We start from the raw sequence: 14,370 nt of genomic DNA on the forward strand, positions 1-14,370 counted from the left end.
TCAATATTACTATAAAGCTAAAGTAATCAGAAAGTATGATATTTGCATATGGGTACACAAAGAGAGTAACAGAAAAGAACACAGTCCAAAATCAGAACCAAACATATTACAGCAAACTGATATTTTAGTAATGTGTCAAGGAAATAACTTTTATGAAAAAGTCTTTTCAACAAATGGTGCTAGAATATCTAGATATCTATATTTTAAAAATCAATCTAAACTGTCATATTCCACACACATAAAAAATGGGAGATAAATCATAGTACAAAATATAAAAGTAAAAATTATAAAACTTAGCACAGACAAATAACTTGGTAATCTTCAAATAAACAAGGATTTCCTAGAGAAGACCATAAAAATACTAGCTGTGGAACAAGAATTGGGAAATTATGTTTCATCAAAATTTTTAAATTGTCATCAAAAGACATCACTGAACGAGAAAAAAAAAAAACAAGTCATAACCTAAGGAATAATATCTGCAATACATATACCTGATAAAGAACTTATATGTAGAATATATGAAGCATTCTTACATTATCAATTTAAAAAAGATAAACAGAAGGAGAGAAAATGAGCACTTGAAAAAAAGATACAAAACAGGCCAATAATCACAGGAAAAAACGCTCAGTATCATTAGTAATAAAGAAGCTGCAAGTAACCACAACAAAACACCAATTCACATGTATGTACTAGAGAAGTTAAAATTTAAGACTGACAATGCTAAATGTTAATCAGAATGTGGAAAGACCAGAACTATCAAATACTGCCACTGGAAAGGCAAAATTATAACACAACTCTGAAAGGCAATTTGTTCATTTCATTCTTTTTTCTACTGTGGTCAAAAACACAAAACAAAATTTATCACCTTAAAACATTTTAAGTTAACAGTGGTATAAACTATCAGAACACTGTTTTTAACAGTTCTCTGATCTTTTATCTTGAAAACTGAAATTCTCGGTCCACTGAACAACAAATCCTGTTTGTTCTCTCCTCCCAGATCCTGGCAACCAACATTTTACTAAGAGTTTGACTACTCAAAGAGGGATCATGTAGTATTTGTCTTTGTACGATAAGCTTATTTCATTTAACACAGTATTCTCAAGGTTCATCATGTTATAGGATATACAGGATTTCCTTTTTTTGTAGGGCTGAATAATATTTCATTGTATGTGTATACCACATTCTCATTATGCATTCATCTGTTGATAGACACTTAAGGTAATTTCCACCTCTTGGCTACTGTGAATACTACAATCATGATTACACAAATATCCCTTTAAGATCCTGTTTTCAATTCTTTTGAATAGAGACCTAGACGTGGGATTGTTAGATCATACAGTAACAATTTTGAGAAGAACCTCCAAACTGTTTTCCAAAGTGTCTGCACCATTTTACATTCCATCAATAGTGCACAAGAGTTGCAATTTTTCCACATCCTTGCCAACACCTGATATTTTGTTTTTCTTCTTTTAATAGTGACCAAATGGTTGTAAGATAATTCATTTACTATTATGGTTTTGATTTGCATTTCCATAATGATTAGGGATGTTGTGCATCTTTTCCTATCACTCTTGGCCATCTGTATAACTTCCGTGGAGATATGTCATTACAATATCTTGCACATTTTTAAATACTTTTCTTTTTCTTGTTGCTGAGTAGTATGACTTCTTTATATATGATGGATATTAACTCCTAATCAGATACATGGCTTGCAAATATTTTCACCCATTCTATAGGGTACCTTTTCACTCTGGTGATTGCTCCTTTGCTGGGCAGCTTTTTAGTCCGATACACTCCCACTCACTATTTTTGTTATTTTTGTCTGAGCTTTTGGTATCATATCAAAGAAATCATAGTCAAATCTAAGAAGCTTTTTCTCTTACATATACTTCTAGGAGTTTTGTTGTTTCAGGTCTTTAATCCATTTTGAGTTACTTTTTACATGTAGGGCAAGGTTAAGGGAACACCTTCATCCTTTAGCATGTGGCTATCCTGTCTTCCCAATACCATTTGCTGAAGAGATTATTCTTTCCGATTTTGTAGCCTTGATACAAACCTATGCAGATTATTTGAGTACACATATGAGAACTTCTCGGTTCTCTACTCTGTTCCACTAAGTCTACATTTCTATCTTTATGCCAGCACCATACAGTTAATTACTGTCGCTTTGTAACAGGTTTTGAAATCAGGAAGGGTGAAGTGCAAAGAAACATCATTGGGATTTTGGTAAGAACTGCACTGAAATTGTAAGTTGTTCTGGGGAGTATGGCTGTCTTTACAATATTAGGTCACTTCATGAACACAGTATGTTTCCATTTATTTGTGACTTTTCGTGTGTGTGTGTGTGTGTGTGTGTGTGTGTGTGTGTGTGTGAGATGGGGTCTTGCTCTGTTGCCTAGGCTGGAGTACAATGGCACAATCACAGCTCACTGCAGCTTTGATCTCCTGGGCTCACATGATCTTCCCGCTTCAGCCTCTGGAGTAGCTGGGACCACAAGTATGCACCACCATGCACAGATATTTTTATTCCTGATATTTTATTGCAAAGTACAATAGAGATTGCATTCCTGTTCATTAAGTAAAAATATGGCAAAGCAGGAGAACACCCTTTCAACCCACCCCTGCTGAGAGGTGACAACGTGCTAGCAGCCCTCACTCGCTCTCGACACCTCCTCAGGCCGCAGCGTCTACTCTGGCCACGCTTGAGGAGCCCTTCAGTCTGCCACTGCATTGTGGAAGCCCCTCTCTGGGCTGGCCGAGGCCAAAGCCGGCTCCCTCTGCTTGCGGTGAGGTGTGGAGGGAGAGGCGCGGGTGGGAACTGGGGTGGCGCATGGTGCAGGCAGCAAGAGTTTCAGGTAGGCACTGGCTCCGCAGGCCCCACACTCGGAGCAGCTGGCTGGCGCTGCGGGCCCCAGGCAATGAGGGGTTAGCACCTGGGTCAGCAGCTGCGGAGGGTGCGCTGGGTCCCCCAGCACTGTCGGCCCACCCGGAGCTGTGCTCGAATTCTCACCGGGCCTCAACCACCTCCCGACTGGGCAGGGCTTGGCACCTGCAGCCTGCCATGCCTGAGCCTCCGAGTCCACCTCCAACCCCCACTGGGCTCCCGCACAGCCCCAGCCTCCCCAACGGCCACCACTCCCTGCTCCATGGTGCCTAGTCCCATCAACTGCATAAGGGCTGAGGAGTGCAGGCACCGGCGCGGGACTGACAGGCAGCTCTACCCGCAGGCCCTGCACAGGATCCACTAGGCAAAGACAGCTGGGCTCCTGAGTTGGGTTGGGACTTGGAGAACTTTTATGTCTAGCTAAAGGATTGTAAATGCACCAATCAGTGCTCTGTGTTTAGCTCAAGGTTTAGTAAACACACCAATCAGCACTCTCTGTCTAGCTCAAGGTTTGTAAATGCATCAATCAGTGATCTGTGTCTAGCTAATCTGGTGGGCACTTGGAGAACTTTTATGTTTAGCTAAAGGATTGTAAACACACCAATCAGCACTCTGTATCCAACTGAAGGTTTATAAATGCACCAATCAGCACCCTGTCAAAACTGACCAATCGTTCTCTGTAAAATGGGCCAATCAGCTCTCTGTAAAATGGACCAATCAGCAGGATGTGGGTGGAGTCAGATAATGGAATAAAAGCAGGCTGCCCAAACCAGAGGGGGCAACCCACTCCGGTCCCCTTCCAGGCTGGAAGCTTTGTTCTTTCGCTCTTTGCAATAAATCTTGCTGCTGCTCATTCTTTGAGTCCGCACCGCCTTTATGAGCTGTAACACCGCAAAGGTCTACAGCTTCACTCATGAAGTCAGCAAAGACCGCGAACCCACCAGAAGGAAGAACAACTCCGGATGCGCCACCTTTATGAGCTGTAACACTCACCACAAAGGTCTGCAGCTTCACTCCTGAAGCCGGCAAGACCACGAACCCACCGGGAGGGACGAACAACTCCAGATACACCACCTTTATGAGCTGTAACACTCACCGCAAAGGTCTGCAGCTTCACTCCTGAAGCCAGCAAGACCACAAACCTACAAGAAGGAAGAAACTCTGGACATGTCTGCACATCTCAAGGAACAAACTTCAGACATACCATCTTTAAGAACCATAACACTCACCATAATGTATCTGCGGCTTCATTCTTGAAGTCAGTGAGACCAAGAACCCACCAATTCTGGACACACTGCCAGGAATGTCAGGCAGCCATCAGGTGATGGGTTTGGCAGTTATCACACTGCCTCTTTAAAAATAATTTGCAGCCCACACCAGGGAGAGGCAATTTCCTGATGGTCCACAGTTGTCACACTACAGTCATCACTGGTCACAGGTACCAGGAAGTGGCAATTTCCCAAACAGATAAAAACACTTGAAATTGGTAACTAGCTTCCAATAAAATATCAGGAAATAATGAAGTGAGCTCGAGGATAAGCATTAAGAGACAAAATGACAGAATATGACCTTCCAGTGGAATGCCCCCAGAAAAGTGAAGAAAGTCTCAGATGGGCATGTGTACAACTTCCTAAACACACTGCGTGTGCTCACTTCCCAAGTGTAAGGAGGGCACCGTGCATGTGGGGCAGCCCACCCAAAGGGAAGAATCATGGGAAGAGTGATGCAAGCCGCCAGAAATGGACCAGTACATAAAATCGTAGGATCAAGGTTAAACAGGGCACTTGACCTCCAAAGTGCCCCCTTGGGTCTCTTCCAGTGTACTTTCCTTTATTTCCTGCTCTAAAGGTTTTTAATATACTTCCACGCCTGCTCTGAAACCTACCTCAGTCTCTTTTACTGCCTTGCGCTTCTCAAATTCTTTCTTGAGGAGGCAAGAAGTGAGGTTTCTGCAGAACCATCAGTAATTCAGCTATCTGCTGCCTCCAAGAGTTTGACATATTTTTAGAATATAGGTTAAGCCTGCTCCAAAATGTTTTTAGTATATACGTAATTACAGTTAATGCAGTTAATACATGCTCAGAAACAGAAAACTGAACACTACAAAATATATGTATAGAGAGAGAGAGGAACAAAAATAATTCCTAATCCCATGAGTGAGAGATAACCATAACATTCTGTTGAACATGCTTCCTTTTTTGGACCAGAATTAATAATATACATTATAATATCCTGATTAGTTATGTTTAGTATACAATATCCATTTTCTGTATTACTAAACAAATTTTATTACTATTTACCCTTAATTTTAACTTAAATGTTTATAAATTTTGCATGTAAGTTTCTACCGCTTAAAAAAATACTATTTTATTACATAATCCATACTCATTGCACGTGAAATGAAATATATAAGAAAAGTCACTACCTTTCTATTAACATTTCAGTCTATATCCTATGAGAATTATAGTCATTAATATATTTTTCTAAAGAATGGGATATTTATCTAACATATATGCTAATTTTAGTTATCTTTTTCATGCAAAAGATATGAACAATTTTTCAAGTTCATAAAGATATACTATCATCATTTTAAATGGTTACATAGTATTCAATTGCATCAATGTGTTATATATTAATTAATCCCCTTTTTGGGACATTTAAGTTGCTTTCATTTCTTGCTACTATAACAAATGCTGCCATGAATGGTCTTAAATCTACATTATTGGAGAAGGCCGAGCAAGGTGGCCAAGTAGAGCCTTCCAGCGATCATCCTCCCCACAGGAACACCATATTAAACAACTGTCCATGCACCTTCCTAGGAACCACAAAATTGGTTGAGTGATCACAGTACCTGGTTTGAGCATAATATCAAGGAAAGTGGCATTCAAAAGGGTAGGAAAGACAGTCTTGCATTGCCTCCACCATCACTCCCCTCAACCCCGGACAGCACAGCACAGAAAGAGAATCTGTGGGTTTGTGGGAGGAAGAGTGAAGTGAGTATAGAACTCTGCTTTGAAACTGAGAACTCCTCTGTCATGGCATAGGACAGAATTCCACTAGCACCCAGGGAAGGAGCATTTACACCAGCCCTGAGGCAGACCAGAATTCTTCAGCTCAGGAGGAATAACTCGAACCCAGGTGGCTTCACTATGGGCTGACTGAAGTGACCTGGGGCACTAAATAAATGTGAGTGGCAGTCAGGCCACAAGCACTGCAGTCCTAGGGCAAGCCCTGGTGCTACATACACTCTTCTCAGCAGTCAGTTGACTTGGGGTATGACCCAGTGTAACACCAGCTATGGTGGCCAATAGAGTGTCTGTGTCATCCCTCCACCACTTCCAGGCAGTGTAACTCCAGCAAAGACTCCTTCCACTTAGAGGAAGGAAAGGGAGGAATACAGAGGGCTGTGTCTTAAAACTTAGGTACCAGCTCAGCCACAGTAAAACAAAAAAACAGGCAGATTCCTGAAACCCAAGAATATACATCTTTCATCCTGGACAGCATTTCTAGACCCACCCTTAGCCAGAAGGGAAGCTGTTGCCCTGATGAGACAGACCCAGTCCCTAGCAGAATTCACAATTTGCTGACTAAAGTGGTCCTGGGCCATGAATAAATAGCAGCAGCAGCCAGGCAGCAGTGGCCACAGGCCTTAGGCAAGCCCCAGTACTGGGCTGCTCTGCAAGGCTTGAGGTGCAACTCTCCACAGTGCCAGCTATGGTGACCATGACAGTGTCCATGTCACTGTTTCCCCAACTCCAGGCAGCATTACACAGAAAGAGACCCTTTGTAATGAAGAGAAAGAGAGGAAAGAGCATGAAAGACTTTGGTAACCTAGGGAATTCTCCTTTATCTTAATAAAGTACATCATAGCAGTGTATTTAGGAGTCTCCAAGAGTCATAATATTCCTGGGCTTAGGGATCCCAATAGCGCTGAAATAGTATAGTGACCATAGGCTTAGGTTACAACATTCAATCCCTTTTGACTTCATGAAAAGCCCTCTCAAGAAGGATGGTACAAATAAGTCCAGATTGAGAAGATTAAAATAAATAATTAACTCTTTAATGTGCAGACATTAAAGAACATCTACAAGCACCAAGAACATCCAGGAAAACATGACCTCAAGAAACTAAATAAGGCACCACTGACCACTCTGGAAGTGAAGGAGATACATGACCTTTCAGACAGGAAATACAAAGGAGCTATTTTGAGAAAGCTCAAAGGATTTCAAGATAACACAGAGAAGGAATTCAGAATTCTATCGAGAAATTTAACAGGCTGAAATAATAAGGGAAATAACAGGCTGAAATAATAAGGGAAAGTCAAACAAACTCTAGAACTGAAAAATTCAATTGACAAACTGAAAAATTCATCAGATTATCTTAACAGCAGAATTGGTCCAGCAGAAGGAAGAACCGAGCTAAGACAGGCTATACGAAAATACACAGAGAAAAAAAGAATCTGAAAAAACTGAAGCATACCCACAAGATCTAGAAAACAGTGTCATAAGGGCAAATCTATGATTTATTGGCCTTAAAGAGAACATAAAGAGAGAGACTGGGTTAAAAGTTTATTCAAAGAAATAATAACAAAGAACTTTTCAAACCCAGAAAAAAACATGAATATCCAGGTACAAGAAGGTTGAAAAACACCAAGAATATTCAATCCAAATAAGATGACCAAAGGCATGTAAATCAAACTCTCAAAGGTCAAGGATAAATAAAGAATCCTAAAAGCTGCAAAAAGAAGAAGGAGAAGAAGGAGGAGGGTGGAGGGAGGGGAAGGAGAAGGAGGAAGAGGAAGAGCAGCAGCAGCAGCAGCAAATAACACAAAGGAGCTCTGATACATTTGGCAGCACACATCTGAGCAGAAACCTTACAGGCCAGGAGGGAGTGGGATCATTCATACATTCAAAGTGCTGAAGGAAAAAAAATGTCTTCCAACCTAAAATACCATATCCGGCAAATTTATCTGTTAACTCTGAAGGAGAAATAGTCTTGGCCAGACAAACAAAAGCTAAGGGATTTCATCAATACGAGACAAGTCTTACTAGAAATCCTTAAGGGAGTTTTTCAATCTGAAAGAAAAGCATGTTAATGAGCAATAAGAAATCATCTGAAAGTATAAAACTCATTGACACTAAGTACACAGACAACTACAGAGTAACACCGCAACTGTGGTGTACAAACCACTCATATCTCTAGTAAGATGACTAAAACAAGTCAACAAAAAATAACTGATAAAACAAATGTAGCAAAGCTTCAAGATACAAAACGAGCATACAAAAATCAATAGTGTTTCTATTTGAACAATTTGAGAAAGAAAACAAGAAAGGTAATCCCATATAATCACAAATAAAATAAAATACCTAAGAATAAACTTAAGGAAATAAAATATGTCTACAAGGGAAACTGTAAAACACTGATAAAAGAAATTGAAGAAGACACACAAAAAAATGAAAAGATGCTCCATGTTCATGGACTGGAAGAATCAATGTTGCTAAAATGTCCATACTACAAAAAGCAATCTGCAAATTCAAAGCAAACCATATCAAAATACCAATAACTTTCTTCACAGAAATAGAAAAAATTATCCCAAAACGTATTACAATATGGAACTACAAAAGACCCAGAATAGTCAAAGCAATCCTAAGCAGAAAAGAACAAAGCTGAAGACATCACATTACTTGACTTCAAATTTAACACAGATATAAACCCACACATTCACAGTAAATTCATTTTTTACAAATGTGACAAAAATATGTATTGGGGAAAAAAAGTCACTTTAATAAATGGTGCCAAGAAAACTGGATATCCATATGCAGAGGAATGAAACTAGACCCCTATCTCTCAGCATATAGAAAAACCAATTGAAAATGGATTAAAGACGTCAATCTAAGATGTGAAACTGTAAAATTACTAGAAGAAAACAGTGGGGAAACAATCCATGACATTGGTCTGAGCAAAGATTTCTTATATAAGACCTCAAAAGCATAGGGAAACCAAAGCAAAAATGTACAAATGGGATCACATCAAGCTAAAAGGCTTCTGCACAGCAAAGCAAATGATCAACAAAGGGAAGAGACAATCCATTGAACAGGAGAAAATATGTGCAAGCTACCCATTTGACAAAGAAATAATAACCAGAACACATAAGGAGCTCAAACAACTCAACAGGAAAAAAACTAATAATCCTATTAAAAATGGGCAAAAGATCTGAATAGACATTTCTCAAAAGACATTAAAAAATGCTCAAGAGCACTTATTGTCATAGAAATACAAATTAAAACTACAATGAGACACTATTTCACTCCAGTTAAAATGGCTTTTATCCAAAAGAGAGGCAATAACAAATGCTGGCAAATATGTAAAGAAATGGATAAACAAAACATGGTACATACACAAAACAGAATATTATTCAGCCATAAAAAAAAATGAAATATTGACTGGGGGACATTATGTTAAGTCATATTAACCATGCACAGTAGGCTAAATATGTGGGAAACAAAACAAAGACTGAACTCATGGAGATACAGTGCCAAATAATGTTTCTTTACCAGAGGCTGGGAAGGGAAATAAAGGAATGGCTAATGGGTATAAAACACAGTCAGACAGAAAGAGTAAGATCTACTATTCAGTATCCCAATAGGGTGGCTACAGTTAACAATAATTTATTGTGTATTTCAAAAAAATCAAAGGAGTGGAACTGGAATGTTCCTAATGCAAAGAAGTGATAAATGCTGGATATGATGGATACCCCAATTATCCTGATTTGAACATTACACATTGTATGCTTATATCAAAATATCACATGTACCCCATAAATATGTACAACTCTCACATATTCATAATTTTTAAAAATTAAAAACTTGTTAAAATTTTTAAATATAGATTGTCACAAATTTGATTATCACTTTAGAATAACTTCTTAGGAGTTGAATTCCTAGCCAAAGAAGACTCATTTTATTATATTTTTAATTGTGCAGATATGTATATTTTCAAAGCTTTTATAGTGCCTAATGCAAAGTCTGAAAAAGTTCACAAAGGAAAAGAAGAATCAAGTTCCACAGTCTCGAGGAAAGGCTCTAGAAATACACAATTAATAACAATTTTTGTCTGCAGGTACCACAACCTGGTCGAAGAGTAAACCTCTGCAACAACAATAATAATAAAACAATAGCAGCCAGGCATGATGGCTCACACCTGTAATCCCCAGTACTTTGAGAGGCTGAGGCAGGCGGATCGCTTGAGCTCAGGAATTGATGACTGGCCAGGGCTATATAGCAAAACCATGCTTCTACCAAAAGTACAAAAAATTAGCTGAGTGTGGTGGTGCATGCCTGTGTCCCAGCTACTCGAGAGGCTGAAGTGGGAGGATAACTTCAGCCAGGGAGGCAGAGGCTGCAGTGAGCCAAGATTGTCACTGCACTCTAGCCTGGATGAAAGAGTGAGATCCCACGTCAAAAATAAATAAATAAAAATAAAGTAAAAAATAAAACTATGGCAAGTCTGACAATGCCTAAGGGAAATCAAAGAACAATCCAAATAATTCTTTCCTAAGAAAGCTAGACTGAGTTAAAGGAAGACAAATGTAGAGAAGAAATACCAGATTTAAGAAAATAAATCAAAGATCTAGAAGTAGGTTATCAAAGTATTCCCAGAACGTAGCCCATTTACAATTCTTCCTTGACCATGAGTTTATTAAGGAAAAGTACACGTCATAAAGAAAAAAAAAAAAATAGGGCTTGTGAACTTAGTAATCACTAAGTCTTTGATATGTCTGATAGGAGAAAACCATTGAGTTAATTACTATAGACACTAGGCAATGTATAGAAACATCTAGAATACAGATCTTCTGGTTCTCATTCTACTGTTCTGTCCTCCATATTTTCCCCATTATACAATATAAAATGTGAGTTACATGTCAAGTAGTTCAAATCCCAAGTTGTATTTAAAAATCAAATAGTAGCCATTAAAAATATTCATTGTCTATACATACAGGTAGTGAAATATTCTATTTTTTTAAAGAAATAGTAGTAGTACCATAACTGTAAGACAGATAATCAACAAAATTCTTAAAGAGAATTTGGCCAACACATTCAAAATATAAGCAAATAAAAATATTGGAAACACAGAGATTACTTCAGAAACATTTCTACTTAATTTCTTTAATAAATTACTGCTTAAATACCCTATCTCCCAACTGTATTTTTCCATTTTAAAAATTATTTCTAAAACAGAGTTATAATTTTAAAAGGCACTTACCATCCATATGACATACTGATTAATATAATCAGGATCACTGAGTTGATTTATTAATGGAAGAAGAATTCCTCGTGCAAGGATTTCCTGAAAAAAAAAAGTAAAAAACAAAAACAAATTTAATCTATTTCTCAAATCAATAGCATAATGTAAATATTCCAACACAATGCTGTTACTTAAGAAAAGTATGATATACGTGCAAGTAAAACTTGATAACCAACACAGTCTTATAAAAAGATGACTACGCCTCAGTTTAGATAAATGAGATAAAGTTACCTATATCAACTTGGACACATCTCCACAGTAACAACTGTGGAGTGAAATAAAGCAAGATGATACCTCTAGTATGTTAGCATTGATGTCGATTGTAAAAAGACAAAATATAAGACTAACAGTGTTTATGGATTCATTTATCTTTATTAAAACTATAGAAACAGAAAAGAAAAGGAAAGGATACACACTGATTTTAGAACTGCTACCAAGGGAGGAAACAGAGCAACTATAGTACATTATCAACACTGGTTACATCTAGGTGGTTGGCACATAAATGTCTACTGTATTATTCTCTATGCTTCTCTGTGTTTGAATAGTTTCCTAATAAACATTTTTAAAATAACAGATATGTTAATCGACTTGACATTCTCTAAAATCTACCTTCCCATTCTTTGTAGCTGTTTATGCTCCTATGTATTAATATTCTGCCCTTCCTTTAAAAACTGACTGCAGAATTACCCTGTTATATAAAACTTGATCATTCCAACAGAAATATGCTTGAAATACTCATGCCCTGTATCTACAGCATTTATCACTTGATATTTTCTCTGTAATTGTAAGTTTTAAATTTTTCTAATAGATGGCAACTATCTAGGAACCCTCTATATGAGTGGAATTGGTCAACTTATCTATTGAATTATTTATCCTCAAAAATATTTACCTTCCTCATTCCATCTTCTCAAGGTCATTGTTTTAAACAGGGCAGGCATTTGATAAATGAATAGAAAAAAAGAAACTAAGAATTTAGTACTGATTCTATAAATACAATGATTTCACCTGGTATTACCCTTTAGTGCCAGTAATATATAAATTTATGAAACCTAATTTCTTAAGAATATTGGGGGAGATTAAATAACAATAAGCTTAACAGGATGTTTAATTTTTCTAATTAAAGGATCATTTTTTCTTCCCAGATCTCTAATTTATTTGTGCCATTTTCTCGTGTAAGTTCACAGAAGGTGGTCTTTATTTTTAGTAAGCTGTACAAGTCTCTTTTGTAAGCTGTACAAGTCTCTGCCAACCATTACCCCCATGATGAATCAGTATTTCCAAAAAGCTGATTTGGAGGCGCCAGTAATTTTCTGAAATGTCTTTGGAGACACTTTACAGTCCGAAATGACAAAAAATGGCTTCTTTCAAGGTTAGTTTTAGTCTCCTATTTTTTTTTTTGGGTACATGTGCATATCGTTTATATCATGTATAACTCCCCAATGCAATCCCTCCCTCCTCCCCCCTCCCCATGATAGGCCCCAGTGTGTGATGTTCCCCTTCCCGAGTCCAAGTGATCTCATTGTTCAGTTCCCACCTATGAGTGAGAACATGCGGTGTTTGGTTTTCTCTTGTTGTGACAGTTTGCTAAGAATGATGGTTTCCAGCTGCATCCATGTCCCTACAAAGGACGCAAACTCATCCTTTTTTATGGCTGCATAGTATTCCATGGTGTATATGTGCCACATTTTCTTAATCCAGTCTGTCACAGATGGTTAGTCTCCTACTTATTTAAAACTGTATTTGCGTATGTAATTCCTTCCTTCAAATTATGTCTCTGGTCACATGTTCAAATTTTAAAATGTACCTTGTTAGGAAAAAATTCACACACACACACTTTTTCCAATGTTTCTTTTCAAAAGGAGAAAAAAACACCTGGGGAAAAATTCTGATTAAATTATGTGTTTCTTATTAGTTGGTGTAATTAGTCGATTTGTACTAGAAAACTCCTAATCTGTCACATTAAAGGGTTTGGTTAGTCAAGGGCTAATCATATGACTCAAGGTCCTAGTGACAGCTCTAAATATTCCAAGCAAATAGCCACTTCCACATAATTCCTACTTTAAGATCCCCAATTTTTAGAAGACAGCACTGTTTGTCAAACATGGGGCCTAAAAGATACAAAGTCATTGGAGCCATATCTTTAAAGGAATAAAAACATAGTAATGGCAAGAAAGTAGAGGCAATTAAATAACAATTATCTCAAATACAGTGACTTACACAATCTATACAAAGTATCCATACAAAGAAAATTAAAACTCTTTCATCTGTTATTTAATCTAAACAAAATATCTTCTGAGAAATCTTAGAATTACTGACAAAGGAAAACAAGAAAGAGCCAAAGGAAAAAAACTGACTTGCTAAATGCATGGTCTGTAATTATCCTCACTCAGTTAGATTCAACCAAAAAGAAATAAAATACTGGCCTAAAAGAGAAATTTATTATTTTAAAAAATGTGCTCATTAAAATCCTATTTTAAATAACCTCATGTAACAAGGCAGATTTTCATTCATGGCTTTTAGGAGTCAACTTAATCTTCAAGAAGCTGCAGTAGCACATGCACCACAGCCAGCAAGAGGGTAAATGGGTTTCCTTTTGCAATAAAACTGATTGTCTGACTGAGCATCTGCTATGTGCCAGTTATTATGTTAAGCACTAAGTATATATTTATGATAAATACAGATATAGTCTCTGTCCTCATTAGAGTTACAATTCATCTGGGAGAAAGCGGTACCAAATTAACAACCAAATTACCATCTTAAAATATGGTAAATGCTATGAAGGAAAAAAATTGGATGTTATCTATAATAACAGGGAATTATGAGGGAGATTTAGATTGGGTGGTCAGGGTGGGCATCTCTAAGGAAATGACATGAAGTGAGATGAAGAATGAATATAATTTAGCTGACAGAGTAAGAGGAATCGGTTTTTTGTTTTGTTTTTCTGAGATGGAGTCTTGCTCTGTCGCCCAGGCTGGAGTCCAGTGGCGTGATCTCAGCTCACTGCAAGCTCTGCCTCCTGGATTCACACCATTCTCCTGCCTCAGCCTCCCAAGCAGTTGGGACTACAGGTGCCCGCCACCACGCGTGGCTAATTTTTTGTATTTTTAGTAGAGACGAGGTTTCACCGTGTTAGCCAGGATGGTCTAGATCTCTTGACCTCGTGATCCGCCCACCTCAGCCTC

General features: G+C 37.8%; 1 protein-coding gene across 9 annotated transcripts in view; it reads right to left on the reverse strand.

Annotated features, from left to right (window-relative positions):
- Nucleotides 1-14,370, reverse strand: part of SNX13 (sorting nexin 13) — a 149,353-nt gene that overhangs the window by 68,704 nt on the left and 66,279 nt on the right. For all 9 annotated transcript variants that reach the window (XR_004433321.1, XM_033194936.1, XM_033194940.1 and 6 more), the window contains one exon: nucleotides 11,147-11,230. Coding sequence is in view for 8 of the 9 variants with exons in the window: in XM_033194936.1 (XP_033050827.1) it covers nucleotides 11,147-11,230 (84 nt within the window). In the remaining variant the exon portion in view is untranslated. The remainder of the gene's footprint in view (nucleotides 1-11,146; nucleotides 11,231-14,370) is intronic.

The sequence above is a fragment of the Trachypithecus francoisi genome, unplaced genomic scaffold (assembly GCF_009764315.1).
Source record: "Trachypithecus francoisi isolate TF-2019V2 unplaced genomic scaffold, Tfra_2.0 Lachesis_group4, whole genome shotgun sequence".
NCBI classification, from domain to species: Eukaryota; Metazoa; Chordata; class Mammalia; order Primates; family Cercopithecidae; genus Trachypithecus; species Trachypithecus francoisi.